Here is a 17,612-nt window from a genome sequence, read left to right on the forward strand (position 1 = left end):
GCTATCAGAAAAATTTATACATTAAAGCCATTAGAGTCAAATTCAGCCGGTAGCCATTCAGAAGTGGATGAAAAGCATTACCACAGTTGTCCAAAGAAGTGTGTTAAATTTGACCCTGGCCCTTCCTGTCCAGGGTACTGTACTCTCAGTATGCAAATGCAGTCCCTGAAGACTCACACTATGCTTGCTGATCTGCTTTCTCAAAGGTACCTACCAGGGCCAGTGGGCTGGAGGCATGCGGCATGGCTACGGTGTGCGCCAGAGTGTGCCCTATGGCATAGCCACAGTGATCCGCTCCCCACTGCGGACATCCCTGGCCTCCCTGCGCAGCGAACAGAGCAATGGCAGCGTGCTGCATGAAGCTGCAGCCGCAGCTGCAGACAACCCGGCTGGCACAAGAGGTGGCTTCGTGCTCAACTTCCATGCGGACACAGAGCTGGGCAAGAAAAAGGGTGGCCTCTTCCGTCGGGGCTCCCTTCTCGGCAGCATGAAACTCCGCAAATCCGAATCCAAGTCTTCCATCTCCAGCAAGCGCAGCTCGGTCCGCAGTGATGCAGCCATGAGCAGAATCAGTTCTAGCGATGCCAACTCCACCATCAGCTTCGGTGATGTCGATTGTGATTTTTGCCCCGTGGAAGATCATGTGGATGCCACTACTACGGAAACCTACATGGGCGAGTGGAAGAATGATAAGCGCAATGGCTTCGGCATCAGCGAACGCTCCAACGGCATGAAGTATGAAGGCGAGTGGGCCAATAACAAGAGGCATGGGTACGGCTGCACTGTGTTTCCTGATGGCTCCAAGGAAGAGGGAAAATACAAAAATAATATCCTGGTCCGTGGAATAAGGAAGCAGCTTATACCAATAAGAAATACAAAAACTAGGGAGAAGGTGGATAGAGCAATTGAAGGCGCACAAAGGGCGGCGGCCATGGCCAGAACCAAAGTGGAAATAGCAAACTCAAGGTATGTAAATACAGAGTGGGTAGTTTGACATAAGGTAGGGATGGAGGTTCTTCAAAACACTGCAGTTTTTTTCTATCTGCTAATGGCATCACGAAATAGGTTCCCAGTACACTTTGGGGGTGGAAAGTGGGGGATGGGGAAGACTTCAAGAGAACTCATTTTCAAAAACTGTGCCTTAAAGCACATGGGGCACCTTTCTTCTTCTAAATTATGTCCCTAATATTTAACAATCTGTTTTTAAAGGAGACTCTGAAATACTCACTGCTTTGTGTATGTTAAAAGAAAATATCCCTTTAAGTGCAAACATACTTACAATGTAGATTATATACGTTTATAATGATATTAAGTTGAACATATTTACAACTCTCCAGTAAGATTATTCTAATTTATGAAATAATAATTCTTTTCACTGCTGCTTTCTAGGTGAAATCAGCTTTGAGAAAGACACAAGGGGGTCTAGGCAAGACAAACACAGATTAGTGACAAGACGCATGTTGAAAGCCAGAGTTCCTTCTCGGGAACAGACCAGGAGGCCAAGGCTGTGAAGAACTGTCCCAGTCTGGGCAGGAAAGATTAGATCACTGGTATATTAAAAGGAAGGGGCTGGAGAGAACTTGACGTGGACAGATGGGCTTCTTACTGTGCCAAGGTTGGAAGAAAGTAGAGCAGTTGAGAGGAGGGCTGGCGTAAGCAGGAGAAAACGGTCGGTAGGAGATTGACAAAGAGATGCATATGGGCCTGGGTGAGTTTTGTGTTTGCAGTTTCACTCTACAAACCAGGCTTGGCAGCTCGGCACAGGGGATTGAGCACCTTGTAGGGGTAGAGGTTAAGTAAGGATAGGTGCTATCAGTTAGACAGGAAAGAAAGGGATGGTTTTGCTTGGAGTTTTTACTTTTACAGGTTAAGACTGGCTACTGTTGTGTGTGGCTTCAGTCAGAAATTTGGCATAGAATATTTAAAATCCTGTTACTTCCTCAGTAATGCTCATCTGTCTTAGTAAACCTTCCTCTGAAAGCACACAGTATCAGCACATCTTCAGGGTCTTTATTGGTAGTACTGAATATAATATTATATGCTAATATTCAGTGAGTAACCCCACCCCTTTTGATTGGACCTTAGGAAACAGTATTTAAACTTTCTTTAAAGATTTATTTATGTACATGTGCCTGCATGGGGTTATGTGTGCCACTGTGGGTCCCCTCAAGGTCGGGAGAGGATTTCTGGTGCCCTGAAGCTGGAGCGATAAGCAGGTGTGAGCTACTGTGTGGGTGCTGGAAAAAGAACTCTGGTCCTCTACCAGAGTAGCATATGCTCTTAACCACTAAGCCATCTCTCCAGCCTCAGTGTTTGAACTTTTAATGCTCGAAAAACAAAAACAAACAAACAAAAAAAACCTGGTAGCTTCATAACAGTTCAATGTAATACTTCCATTATTCTTGATTTGGTTTTTTTTTTTTTTGAATGCTTCTGTTTTAAGAGTATTGCTGTATCTGGAACACTAATTGGAAAGTAAAATGGAGTCACTTCTTAGCCCTCATGGTTTTTTTCCTCAACCGAAACTTCCATGCAGGATTTCTGCTGCTGTCTTTCCTGAGCATCGTTTAGTACAACAGAGTTCTTTGCTAAGCACTAGATCTGCATGCATTTCAGGGTGCTTGGTTCATGAAGTCTTTCTGGCTCTCAGCTCCTTTTGGAGCTGACACTGCATACTTTGCTTACTAGGTCCTATCTCTAATTGACCTAAGGCACTCCTGCAAGCTTCCATTTCACACTATCCTTACAAATTAGTGACACACTACAGGTAAGAGTTCAGGTTTAGTGGATGGGAAACAAACCTGTGGGGGACACTCCTGCAAATGATGTATTCTACGCTTTGGTTTGTTTATATTAGAGGAGATTACCTAACTGAAGTGAGCATGCTTGCACACTGAGACAATCTATGTTTATCCTAACATCATAAAATACTTTCTCAAGTCAGAGCCACATTCTCTCTTGAAAGACTTAGAGAGAGTAGCATATAGTTTGGGGACATTGTATTATATAGTCAGTACTCCAGGCATCTTTAGGCCTTATACTTTTAGCACCTGAGATTTCATTGAGCATTTTAAAAATATTTAATTCATTATGCTAAGTGAAATAATCTAGTGGCAGAAGGACAAATCCTACTTGGATAGTCCATCAAAGACGTCAAAATGGTAGCTGTCAGGAAGTGAGTGAGTTGAAGACATGTAAAATGTATCAGTGCAGTGACATATCTGTAGTTCACAGTATTGGAGTGTGCACTAAAAATAATTTAAGAGGACTGGAGTTATGTGAGTTATTTTTTTTTTGCTACAACATAAAGATGGTATTTAGATGACAAATCAGACAAAAATTAAAAATAAAACAACTCAACTAAATTTTTATATCTTCTTTCATTTTTCAATGCCCTTCCTGGATGCAATAGATACTTCAGTACACTTGGTTGGGGTAAAAATGGCGTCATTTTTGGAGAAAGTGGCTAACAGATTGACATTTCCCATGAAATACTTAAGTTTGGACTGACATTTCCCATGAAATAGTTGAGTTTAAGGTTCATGACATAGGTAGATAATAAACAGCCCAGAGTAGATAGACAATATGTAGATAGATGGCTTACTAGCACATTAATCTTTCTAAAAGTCAAAAGTAGAGCCTGAGAGACAGCGGAGTGGGTAAAGGTACTGACCACTGAGCCTGGTAACCTGAGTATCTGGATCCCCAGCCCCACAGGATGAGAGGAGAGCATCAACTCCTGCAAGCTGTCCCCTGACTTTCACACACATGCCCATATATAGACACATAAGCAAATGCTTATTTTTTAAATTTAAAGTCAAAACTATAAAGGATGCTGTTAATTTTTTGACCCATAGAATTTTTCCTCTGGTTTATGCTCTGATTCAAAAGTATTATAAAAAGTGACATTTTTTTCTTCTTGTCTTAGTTGGGGTAAAATTCATCATCAGTGACCAAGACCAGTCTCAGCTTGGTCACTTATGAAATGTTAAATAGATGGAGAGCAGCTGTAATTATTTCAAGACATGAGCATGCCTAGCCATCCCTGAGCTTCAGTGCCGACTGCTGACCTCAGCCTCCCTGCTATGTAGACAGGCATACCCTCTGAGAGACTTTCGAATCAGTGAGAACCATGGCAGCACACAAACCTAGGTCCCATGTCTTTCCTTCACCCATGTTTACCCTTTGATGGACCTGACCAGCTGAGCACACCTTTGAGTCACTGAAATAGTTAGACCATTATACCTGAGCTCAGATCCCTTAAAACATTGGGCTTGTATGATAGAAATCAGTTGTAGAGAAAAGACTACAGATTGCAATCCCAGAGCTTGAAGGGTTGTGATCTTATGCAGTGCATTCCCCTCTTTCAGAGATAGCAATGAGACTTTTTCCAAGATCCCTCACTATCCCTCTGACTGACCTACTACCAACACCCAGTGATCAGCACAGTTCTTTCTGGTACCCTTCTCCTTTCATCCTGTTTCTTACTCAGTCACTATTCACTCTGTCATGGCATATGTAATTTCTTAGGTGAGAGGTTCGGCTCCATCTGCTAGGGAAAGATATTGTAAGGAATGGAAAGCATTTGGTTGAAAGAACAAATAAGAAGTAACGTTTACAGAGCCATACTTCTTTAGAAGTGATTGATATTCAGGAGGAATGTAGTCAGAAGCAAAGTTCTGTGATAAGCTGAGTCTTGGAAAGCAGTCCTCATAGAAGAGGGATGATACCCTGGGAGAGTGTGGGAGGGGCAGGAGAGTACTCCTTGACTTTAAAACCACTAAAGGTAAGAGTGTGAGTCTATCATAGTCTCAAGAAGAGGCAGGAATGTGGTAGATTAGAAAGTTCCCAGGAATTCCTCATTCTACATACCTATCTTGGCCCTGGTACATTTCACTGAAGCTAGTGTGTCTCACTGTTGTGTGGCTAGTCAGGTTTTAGTCTTCAGATGTCTGTGACTATGGAACTGTTGGTAATTATGGTAGCCACAAGAATGATGGCTGCCACCATCAACCACATCCTGACTGTCAGAGCAATGTCTGAACCTGTAAAGTCAGGAGGATCTCTCATCTCTGCTGTGTTGTCCCAGGAATGACTATGGAAAGTGGGGAAGCAGAGCGTGTGGAGAGGGCACAGGTTCAGGTGACCTGGTGCACAGGTCATCTTGCTATGTTTTTCTTCAGAACTCTAGTGCAGATTTGACACTCACCAGTTGTAGACTAAATATGAGAATGTCCCATACTTTTCTGTAGGATTTGTAAGGCTTCCTTTCCTTACTTTTACAGTTCTACTTCTTCCCCTAAGAGTGAGTCAGCTATGTATATTTCTTTCAATGGGAAAGCCCCCCTACTTGGGCCTAGTCAGTGTTGCAGACCTCACTCAGAGGTCAATATAAATCTTCAAGGAAGTTACCCAAGACCCCATTCTCTCCATCCCACTTCTATCCTCATCAATATGGATTAAGTTCTCATGTTAATATTGGCTGTCATTCAAGCCTGATTACATAGGTATTGATATCAAAAGTATCCCCTCTCCAGGAAAAAGACATCAGGATGGGTATGGCCCTCATGCCTCACTGGACAACAACAGGGGGACCGGAGCCATGACAAGGTCCCCTTCAATTACTGGAGGTCAGGCCTCGATCCCTGCCTTCACAAGATTAGAATCACCACAGCCCTTCTATACTTAGAGAAGGGAGGATATGTTAGGGCAGTCCTGCTTATACACTGAAGGCCTAAAATCAGCCATAGGCCTAAAATCAGCAATACGCCTGTCATATATGTATACTAACACCAAGTCTTGGGTCTCTGTGGAAAAACATTGAAACAGAGGGCTGTAAACTATCATAAATAGGCATCTTTTGTGGAAATTTACTAGCCTGAGTAGTCATAGACCTTGTAAGTAGGTAGCCTTGGTGGATAGTACTAACTTAGATAAGGACAAGTGAATCATAGGCAGAGTCATGGTGACCTGTCCCCTGAACCTTCACCCAGCCAATACCCTGTTCTGAAAGATATCTGTATTCCCCCTGAACATCCACGCTCTGGTGTCATCCCCTTCCCCATGTCGTGCCTTTTTGTGTTTATAACCCCTGTGTGAATAAGTAAAAATTACGATTTGATTTAAAAAAATAAATAAATTACACAAAAAAGTTATTGACTGTCATTGCATGACAGGCATGTGTTGACTTTCTCTCCCCAAGTGAATTGGGAGGAGCTGACACCACTGGTAGCTCTGGTCCCTTTTGTGTCCCCAACATGAGCTGTGATCAAGGAATAATGGATAGTTAATTAAATTCTCATCACTCGAGGTTCTGATATGGTTTTGCAGTACACGTAGAACTATAGTTTGAAGCAAGAAAATACAGTGCTAATAATTTGCTGTGCCATAATTTGATAGACAAGGAAGATTAGAAAATGCAGAACTGAGTTTCACAGGTACTCCTTTTCCTCGTGAAACCAACAAGATCGTAGGGTATGGCTAGGGGCCAGAGCTGTAAGTTGACAAGATGTCTCCATTTTCAATGGGGGTTCAACTGGTCCAATAATAAATTAATTTTTCTATAGATTAGAAACCTCCAGGAATTCAATGCATAGTGATTATAATAACACTGGTCCATTCTGTGCATTTGGCAGCACCAAAATATGTAGTGAATCAGAATAAGAGAGCATGTTGCCTCCTAAGAGTGAAAGCTACCTGAGAAGTCAGCTGTCTATTTTTTTTTTAAGTTTTTTGAGTTTCTGCTTCTTTCTCGGGGACATTTTCTTAAACTGAATCATATCTAAACATAACCTATGAAGTTGGCTGTATTGATCAACCCTTTATAAAAATACTTCATTTAATTCACACTTCACTTGTGGGTAATTAAAATCCAAAGGTGTCTGTATGTCAGTGTGTGCTGAGGCTCTAAAACTGATTACTAGTGGGTTTTTTTTTTGGGGGGGGAGGGGATCCTTATTCTATGCCAAGTTATTGTGGAAAGTCAAAACACTCAAATTCTTAAATTCTATTAGAAGAAGGATATCCTTTTTCTTTTGAGAGTCAAAACAAAAAATTTATATTTCCCTTGTTTTTTGGTTTTATTTATTTATTTTTTTGGTGGGGGTGGTGGTGTTATTATTAGATCTTTTTTGATTGATTGTTTTGTGGTTTTTTAGTTGGTGGTTTGGTGGTTTTTTGGTTGGTTATTTTGTTGTGGTTGTTTTGCTCTCTTAGTGGGCTTTCTGTTGGTGTTTGTGAGAGACAGTCCTGCTGCTGTCTTGCCCACCTAGTAATCCTCCTGTTTCAGCTTGCAGGATCTTGGTCTGACAGGCTACTATACACTCTCTCAAGTCTTACTTTTAAGAGCAATTCCACACTACTTTTTGTAAGTTCATGTACTTTTTGTTGTTGCTGTTGTTGTTGTTGATGATGATGATTCTTCCATTAGGGGGTCTAGCTAATTCTCAGTTTTTGAATGAAGAGGAATTCTGATGACTTCAAAACTAACTTAATGAGGAGGCTACTCAACAGATTACACACAGACTTTTTCTGCTGAACAGAGCATGGGTTGTTATCCTTGCCTGGCTGTCAATGTTCTTCACATCATTATACCTATGTACTCTCTGCCAAGCTGGACTCTAATGTACACAGTTGTGAATGCCAACCTGCTCCATGAAGCTGAGGAAGTGGCTCAGTATATAGCACTTGCCTAACAGGCATGAGGCCATGGACTTGATTGTCAGCATCACACACACAAGAAGACCCCATTTCTAGCCTCTTTTCTCTATGGAGTCAACACATGGTCCACAAGCAATTATCTTTTTCACAGGCAAGGAAAATAAGCAATTTTAGAAGATATAGTTCTCTTTACCAAAGAATGCCCATTCCCATTCCTGTGGGAGGAAAAAAGGAGCTGGTCCTAACTTACTTGTCTATGGAGTGTTTAATGACAAACATGGCCTTCTCCATATCAGGGCCCTGAAGCTGTCCCCAGAATCCTAGGACTGTGGGTATGCAGAGAGAACAGCTGGAACCAGAAAGATGACCTCTCAGGGACAGTTCTGTCCTGCCCCCAAGCCAGGAATAAGGCTTGGCTGCTGGAGGGTTGGAAGGCATAACCTAGGGACATAGAGAAACTACTGTGGCAGTTCTGTCCCTCAGCCCTGATGTTACGTCGCTCAATTACTATTTAACAAGCAATTGCACACAACTCAAGAACACTCTGTTAGGAGGGCCTTCTCATACCTTTATTAGGCTCTCTTGATTCTAACGATCCTTCTCTCAAAACCTGTCTTGGCTTATTAGGAAACTCAGAGCCAGTGAAGTAGACAAGTGTTTTGATAAAGAAGTAGAGGTAGCCAAATATAAATTGAGTGAAAATTAATGTTAGGCTACAATTGATGGCTGTTAACCAGACTCTGAGATTACTGCAGTCATTTTTTCTAAAGCCCAGGTCATAAGCATGGTTCTCAATTTGACTAAACAAGAAAAGCAAAGTGAAGTTGTTTTATGTGGTGTGAATGGGTTTGAGGCAATATTTAATCCTGCAGAGATGTGTGTGGTGAAAACTAGCTTTCAAAACAGGAGAAAAAAGCTAAAAGACTGCAGTTGTAAGTTTGAGGTCATATGTTGACTTTCGACTGTAGCAGTTGGAGTCTACATTGTACAAACTTCAGCAAATTCCATCTCATTTAGTGTGAACTAGACCACATTCCTGATATCTAAATATGAAGAAATGAAGCAGCAATATCACTTAAGGATAGCTTCAATTACAATGAAAGCCATAAACTATTATGGTCTCTGGGAAGTCTCTCAGAACTGTGATAGCATTCACAACTCTGTCCTATGTATACACTGACCCTAGCTCTGTGGCAGAGTCTCATGAGCGAGTGAGTACAGCTGTGGGCTCCTCCCAGCAGCAGCCCACTTACAACTTTCCACTATGGATTAAACTGACTCTGCCAATCTCCCTTTACTCAAGACACAAAACTGGATGCTCACAAGACTAGTGCCTTGCAAATCTTTGCGATGCTTTCCTTATTATAGATGAAATATGAACATTATGTTTAGGAACAGGATCCAGCAAATGCCAAAGGTATTTATGTAAGTCATTAAGCTTTAGTACAATGGCCTCCTGAAAATAAAATCAAATCAGCTTTTCAGAATTTTGACCTTCTGTTTTAGTTGGCGTTTCACATTTGTTCTATGATAAGCTAAATTCAAACTAAGCTGCTTTCTGAGAAATTTAATTAATATGTAAGAAGTAAAGATTGGCTTCAAAGTGCTGGACTCTTTTGAATGCAGTCTCCTTAGAAGTTCCATGTGGAGTAGAAGAAACTTATTAAAGTTAACTGAAGTGTGTGTGTGTGCGTGTGTGCATGTATGTGTGTGTGTGTGTGTGTGTGAAATTTAATGCTATCAAAATAATCAAATTTTCTAGAAGTCTTTTTTTTATTTTACTGCTGCAGTGATATGAAATATTAATTTGGCTTTTTAATTTCAAGATGTCATACTTTTATTTTCATGTATTAAGGTTTCAAGATATATTTGAGGCACCGTTTAGTCAGAATACGTGGAAAAAATACACCACTGAGGCTGGCAGTGATGTGTTAGGGCTCAGGGATGGGAATGAAGCCATATCAAACAATGGGCATTAGTCATTTTCATGTCAACCTGGTCTGGTCTTCCCCATCTCGTTCCTGTTCAGCATAGTAACTTGGCAATCAATGGATCCATTATGTGCCTTTCTTACCTGTCATGTCTTACTATGTTCAGTAACAGCTTTGTGTGGAATCTCAGAAAAATATATATCCTAGTTTGTTTTCTGTTGTTGTGGTAAAATACTGACCAAATCCAATTTGGAGAGAAAAGGGTTTGTTTCATGTTATAACTCCCAGATATGAGGAAGTTAGGACAGGAACCGAGAGGCAGGAACTGGAGCAGGTGGCAGTGGAGAAGGGCTGCTTACTGTTTTAATCTCCGTGGCTTGCTAAGCCTGCTTGTTATACAAACCAGGACCACCTGCCCAGTGGACTAGGCTCCCCTACATCAATCATTAATCAAGAAAACACCCCAACCAACATGCACACAGGCCAGTTTGGAGGAGGCAGTTCTTCAGCTGAGGTTCTTTTTTCCTCAAGTGAACCTAGTTTTGTTGGGATAAAAACTAACTAGCACAAAACGCATGTTAGTCCATTTCTTAAGACGTGATTCTTCGTGAAATATAAATTTTTAATCATTCTTTGAACCTATCAACTTGCAAGTAAATGTACAATTAATACTGAAACTTTTTCTTATGGACTCTAGTTGAGACAAATTTAAAATACATTAACTATGGAATGATTGTTGTATTGCTATGAATGTTGGAGCCATGTGGGAGGAGCTTTATCCTAGTTTAAGACTGTAAGCAGGCTTCCTGGCTGGCATCTAATCTGAGACTCACAGAATGAGTGGATTTCTTCTAAAAGCTGGAGTGACAGAGAAGGGTACACAAAACAATAATCCACTAACTGGGGGTATGACAAAATGTTTAACATGATTGGAGTCATGTAGAGAGTAAGCTGAGGTGTTATTCTCACTTAAGGGAGTACCATTAATATTTGTTCAACAGAAGAATTACATGATCATATTTAGACAACTTACTTTGGGTGCTGGTAGTATAGATTAAGCAAAGGACAGTAGAACCAGGAGCCCATGACATAGTCACCTGCTAACTACTACCCAAGACAAGAGCCCACAATTGAGCTATGCAGGACAGTGGGGTGGGGGCAAGAAAAGCCCAAGCACAGATAGACCAGGATCATTCTAAGTGGTTGAGTGGGTGTGGGAAGAGTGAGCATGCTCTGGAGTTTCTGGTTGGCCACCTAGGTAGATGGGAACATTATCTACTCAGAATATTGGATTTCTTTTTTTTTCTTTCCATTCACTCTTAAGAGAAATAAAAAGCATGGTTAACACAGGTGTTGACTAGAATTGCAGACATTCACCGTCAGGCCTAGCCCAATTTTGTTACTTGACTTCCCAAATTTCTAAGTGCTGATGGGGAAGAACTCACTGGGGAAATTTACCCACTACTTCCACAGCTCAGATCCAACTTTAAGGAACAAAGATGCCGGGCAGTGGTGGTGCACGCCTTTAACCCCAGCACTTGGGAGGCAGAGGCAGGCGGATTTCTGAGTTAAAGGCCAGCCTGGTCTACAGAGTGAGTTCCAGGACAGCCAGAGCTATACAGAGAAACCCTGTCTTGAAAAAACAAAAACAATAAAAGGAACCAAGGTATTTATAGGTCATGCAGAAAAAGGAATTCTGTGCATTTGTTACTAGACACACCTTTGTAAAAGGGACAAGTCAAACAATTCTCACATCAAATGACTAGAAATCTGTTGCCTCAAGATAGTTGTGGAATTATGCTTTCTAAGATTTGTGCTCAGGAGACCTACTCAGTGAGCAACATCTGTGCTTTTGTACTTTTGTTTTTCTTGACTACATCCTAGAAAATATCGCTCTTGAAAATTATTATGCTACAGAAATACCTTAAGCAAACATTTATGTAGTGCAAGCTCTGTCCAAATATATCACTAAGCCCTGAGGATACAGAGATGAATAAGAAATAAAACCTGTCCTTAAAAGCAAACACCCAGCCCAGTGTGTCTGGAAGGGGCCATGGATGACCATCCAAGGAGGCAACTGACACAGCCTTAGCAAATTTGTCAGATACTTGACTGTGGACTCTTCACAACCAGCTTTCTCTAGCCACCATATCTCGATTTCAGACCATCTTTCTTTGCCTAATCTCTCTTAGAGGTTTGTGGTTATATTCCCTATGGAGAGTAGCTAAGTACAGAAACTGAATAACTGCTCCCACCCTTTCATTCTTGTGTTTTTGAGACAGAGTCAACCATAGCTGTCCTGGAACTCACTTTGGAGACCAGGCTGGCCTTGATCTCACAGAGATTCATGTGCCTCTGCCTCCCAAGTTCTGGATTAAAACTGAGTGCCACTATGCCTGGCACTAAAAATGTCTGAAAATAAATGAACTTGATCACTGTAATCTTGATAACAGAATTTCATGTGATGTTTGGAAGCCAATGCCTTGATTGTGCAAGCACTCTGGTTCTCTGGCACTGGAAATCATCCCACCTCCTCTTCCTAGATTTCTCCTGAGCCTTACAAATGTCTCAAAAAAATAAATAACTAATACATGTAAGTTTAGTGAGTTAAATTGTGTTTGAAATCTGTTAGAACTTTGAGAGGTAGTGGGACCCTCTTAGTGGTGTTTGGATTCTGTGATTTTGAAGTCACCTGTTTGATTTGTAAATTAATTTTGGTACTGTTTCCAGATGAGGCAGTACAGACAATACTGAATGTGTCCTCTGTACTCATGAAGCACTAATGTGTGATTTTTCCCTCTTTGGTCTGTGGATAGTATCCTGACTGATACTATTCCGCCATATGAAGAGCCAATAGGTCTTGATTGGTTACCTGGTCCTGGGTCTGTGGCATGACCTTGACATTTATCATCTCATCTAATTCCCCCCACATACACAAACAGTAACTAAGTCTGTAAGAAATGACGAATTAGAAGATCATAAAACAAGTGTGTAATAGATCTAGGTGAGGCCCAAGAAATGTGTTTCACATCCTCCAAGTTTTGAAAATTGGGCTGGGTGTTTTTCCTTGAAGTTGTATCTCTCCTTAGGTTCATAAAGTCTGGCCTGGCTGGGAGCAGTAGTATTGCAGTACATAACAGATCACACCTCAGAGAGATCATTCTGAGCAAAATATGAGTGAGCAAAGCCCACAACATGGGTTCAGATTGCCTCACATGGTATGCTCCATTGTGGTGGAAGCAGTTACCTGAACTAATAATTACAAGGTGATTAGTCAAAAAGCATTTGCCAAATGCACCAGTGGAAACTACAGGTAAGAGGGTGGCAGCCAAGCTGCTCTAGATTTCAGATGCTGCCTGATAGCATTGTTAGCTTCTGGATCGGTGGAAGCTAATGGCTTGCTAAGAGTACTTGTCAAACAATTTCTTTAACAATTATAAAGATGTTATATTAGACACAGAGGTGAGCAAGGAATGGATAATAAAGAGACTAGTGATAGCCTAAGATGATTTGGTACTGGATCTACAGTCTGCCTAGAATCCGCAACCATGAATGGAATCTTTAACATGGATATGGCTTTCTTTGTTTTTTTTTTCAGTCCTAGGAACTTAGTTTTTGTTATTCATTCACAGGTTACATTTTGCTACTATTTTGTTAAACAGATACTGTCTTTGGATAGCCACAAATCTTGCAGGCCAATGTAAGCAGATGTTAATACAATATAATAAATTCTAAGGGGATGGGGAATCCTGAGAAGTCCGTAGAGAGAGGACCACTGAGGGTGAATAAGACCAGGCTATGAAGAGTGAGGGGGATGAGGCAAGAAACACATAGCAGCAGAGATGCTGGAGTCAGAAGGAAGATCCAGACTGATGCAGTAGAAGGAAAGCGTACCTATGTGCAATCACACAAGCGCTTGGATAGTATAGTTTCCACAGGAGTAGTATTGCCTTTGGAGACATTGCTTCTCCTCCCCTGAAGCCCATCACAGGGAGAACATGAGAGTTTTTCTTCTTCCTCCACTATACAATGAACATTTCTCAAAATGAGGCATAGAAAGAAATTTTCACTCCTCAAACTTCCTAGGGTATCTCAAAGCACACTGAAGGTTAGGAAATAGTGGTTGGTTTGTGTTGGGGGACATGACCTGGAAGGTTTGCAGACTGAAGGAAATCTATGAAGTTATTTTAACAGGCCCAACAGCCTATGAACTGAATGGTCTGACTGAAATGGAGGAATGATTCAAGTAGAGCTTTACCTGTGGAGGAGACAAGCTTTTGTTTCAGTTTGTCTTATAAAGTAGTTATTTTGTGTTTATATTTATATTTAATTTTTTTAAAGTATCAAATTTTTATGTTTTCACATGCATATCATTGTATACATTGAATATTTATCTTAATCACTGACCTCCCTGTCTTTCCTCACTCACAATATCATCCTATCTTGGTGTGTGTGTGTGTGTGTGTGTGTGTGTGTGTGTGTGTGAGAGAGAGAGAGAGAGAGAGAGAGAGAGATAGAGACAGAGAGAGACAGAGACAGACAGAGACAGAGAGAGACAGAGAGACAGAGACAGACAGACAGACAGACAGACAGACAGACACAGAGACAGAAAAAGATGTTTTGTTTCCCATTCTCCTTATTCTCTCTTGTTGCCTTCAATCCCTTTGCAACTCCTCTCCCTTCTCACACCAAAACCCTATCCTTTGCTTTTACTTTATGATGTGTGCATTAGTAGAGATTTTGATTAACACTCTAGTCAGGAGTAGGGATGATGAAGAATCTTATCTTGTATCTTGACCGCTTAACAAGACTTGGAGAACTGGAAGTAGTGAACTGCAAGCAGAAGCAATTCTCAGATGTGTGTCTGATGCTCTAATGACTCTGTGAGGTTAGCAAAAGGCTTCCTAGGCTTTTTTCAAATATATGAAACAAGTCATCTTTCTGATTTTATTTCTTAGTAGTAACATGAACCAGAATGCTAAAGAAAACCCAAGTCAAACTCTCTCCTGAAATGTAGATTCCTCTCCTTTGTCTGGTTTTGAACCAGACTTAATATTTCATAAAGAAATTACTCAGGAAATAGAGTAAAACAGCCTGACATTCCAGTTTTCTATTTTCAGATTTATCCTCACTCAAAAGTTGGTAGGATGAAAGGGAACAGGCCATATTATGTAACTTCTTAAAAAGAGATTACTGTAATTTTTATTCAATTTGAAATCCTGATAAAAATAAAAACAATGAAAATGAAGCTTTACAAATACTGTGAACTTACTACATCATTCATGTGGCTTATACACTGGTTAGATACAGAAAGAAAGAAAAAGAGCATTAGATAAGGCAGTAACAACATGTGCCTTACAGGCACACTACCATGGCATAGTCCTTAGTAAAAATCTAACCTGATTAGGTAGTTTTTGACATGGCTGCATGCAGGTCTCATTGTTTGGAAGGATTCCCTCTAAACAGCTTCATTCATTTAAAAAAATCCCTGTCACCTCACTGGCCAACAATGGCCAGAAACCCCCTTGTGTCACTTGTACCCATTGTGCTTAGAGCCTTCCCATTGATCTGGGTGAACATCTGTTTTATTTGAACAAGGTCAAGCTCGATTTGAGTGTCTACAATAATGACCAGGGAGGAGTCATCTGTGCCAGTAACTTTCAGAGAATAATAGAGGTCTGCATATAAGATAGGGTAGTTGAGGACACACTACAAGATGGCCTTCAACCCACTTTCAACATATTCAGAAAACTCTGCTTAACAATCTTGATTAGCCATCCTGGAATAAGCCCCCATGTTGGCTTTCAGTGGAGGGAAGCTTTTTGTGTAGAGAACCATGTTAAAGTAAGACTCATTTATCCCTAGTCTCTCCTCACTAGCCTGATAACGTTGCTGTCTTCCTAAACAGTCTGGCAGTTTGTACTCTTGTTTTCATCAGGACCAAAGAGATCAAAATGCTCTAACGTTTCTGATCTAAAGTCTTCCTCAAGGTCTTGTCCAAATTCTAAGTGATAACATCCAATGGTGTCTCAAATTTCTCAATTTGTTCTTGTGCATAAAACCTTTGAGTACATGTTTCTGAGTCCCTGCTCCCTGTAAACTCCAAGCAGCATGGTACATAGAAGGCATGAACAAGGCAAATGTTGATTCTTCTATATTTTCTTTCACTCAACTATGACTTGAGATTTTTAATTAAATCCTTACCATACATGGTCTTAAAAGCTGCCTTCATTTGTTGCCTGTGATCCCTGGAATGATTGGACACAACATCTACAATTTCTCATCTGTCCTAATCTCCTTTATTGCTTTTCAGAGAGTTTTTGTATCTCTCATTACATCAAAGTTGGAGGTTGGCTGGATTGTCCCTTGAGTGCTCTGAATAATTGTAGCAAGTTGACTAGGGTAAGGAGTTTGTTCTCCAAGGTACTGAGAAGACATCTGTCCTACAGGAAATACACTTGATACTGGACCCTAGGCCATAAGACTGTGCAAGTGGCTGTAAATGGCCTGTAAAACCTGCTTCACCAACTGGGCCTCAAAGCTTTGGCTTCCAGGATATGGTAGTGTGTCCCTTGACTATGGGTCCCCAGGTTAGCCCCCAAGGGCTATGTAACCTCCAAGTTCACAGTGGCCTCCAGCTCTTTGGTAACCACCACATCATGCTGATAAGTAAGTACCTCCTCCCATTGGTAGAAAGCCACTGGATGTGGATACTGAAGGAAACATGACTCCTGACCTCCAAGAGTGTAAACATTGAAAGATGGGTAGCCTATTGGAATAGCCCAGGTATGACATCCTGAATCAGTGAACAGCTTTCCAGATTGTTTAAACTCTTAGGAATAGGATTATAATTAGAGATATGAAAGCTAAACCCTCTTTTTGAAGGACCAAAAGCAGGGCTTCAAAAGTAGTCATTTGTTCAACTCAGAAATTACTACTAAATACTTGCATGTTCCACATTGTATTAGACATGAGTGAGGAAAAGGAGTGTGAACCTGCCTCCCACCACAAACTAAGTGTTAACACAAATGAACTGAAAGCAGTTCATCCAGCACGTGTTTATTAGTACTCTACCTCACTTTACAATAGTCTCAAGACAGTTTTACATAAATGTCAAAACAGTTGCTCTTAGAGGAATTGAAAGTGAGTAGATTGGCTTGTTTATCAGGCTGTTCCAATGACTCTGCTGTACTTGGCTACATAGTCCAGTAAGGTTTCTTCATATTGTAATAGAAACTTGACGGTACAACATGTTTATTTCTTGGAGTGCTAAGGATTAAATCTGGGGTCCAAACATGCTAGAGAAGTGCTCTAGCTCTGAACACTATAGCCAGTAAATGTTCACTTTCTGCTTCTCAGTGGGGTAACTTTCAACCCGTTACTGGAATTGCTGAAATCTGATTATCAAGTAAGGACATAATTGCTGCTAGTATTTAACTCCACAAGTGAAAACCAGAGGAAGAAAAGCATACTTGGGAATTGGTTTAGTGGTTTGTTTTGGTTTGTTTTTGCTTTGTTGTTTCAGCATTTTCTATGCTGTATGATTTTTTGGCTTTAAAGTTCAGTTGCTAAGCTTTAATGTTTACAAGTGTTTAAATTGCAGCTGCTGTGTTTGTCACAGTTGTTGAGCCTTCATGGCATATCATAAACACGTTTCAAGAGAAACAGGATAAACTACCAAAGAGAAGATACAGACAGGCACCCTCCCATACCAGGTCCTGGTGAACATGTGTGGGTGAATGCTGGCCCCAAAGAAATGACCAGTAAAGTGGTGTGAATCCTGGGAATTCTGGCACAATAAACATACCTTGGGCAAGGTAGAACTGGTTGAGCATGATGTCATAAAGAATTTGGTCAAAACAAAGCCTCGTACAAGCTTTGTAATCTGAGCACTCAGGAGGCAGAATGAGGATCTTGAGTTCAAGGACAGCCTGTACTATGTTGTTGAGAGCCAGTCTCAGAAAAGAAAGGTTGATCAGGAAGCAACATTTTCAGGGGAGCAGTAATGTACCTAATGGTTTA

The 17,612-nt window shown here is 40.9% G+C and overlaps 1 protein-coding gene and 1 pseudogene across 1 annotated transcript in view; one reads left to right on the forward strand and one right to left on the reverse strand.

The window, feature by feature from the left end:
- Positions 1–17,612, forward strand: part of Jph1 (junctophilin 1) — an 85,330-nt gene that overhangs the window by 5,638 nt on the left and 62,080 nt on the right. Inside the window, exon 2 of the mRNA XM_028769614.1 lies at positions 207–966. Coding sequence (XP_028625447.1) covers positions 207–966 — 760 coding nt within the window. The remainder of the gene's footprint in view (positions 1–206; positions 967–17,612) is intronic.
- On the reverse strand, positions 15,087–17,425 carry LOC114622354 (annotated as a pseudogene).

Source organism: Grammomys surdaster, unplaced genomic scaffold (genome assembly GCF_004785775.1).
Source record: "Grammomys surdaster isolate TR1022 unplaced genomic scaffold, NIH_TR_1.0 64, whole genome shotgun sequence".
NCBI classification, from domain to species: domain Eukaryota; kingdom Metazoa; phylum Chordata; class Mammalia; order Rodentia; family Muridae; genus Grammomys; species Grammomys surdaster.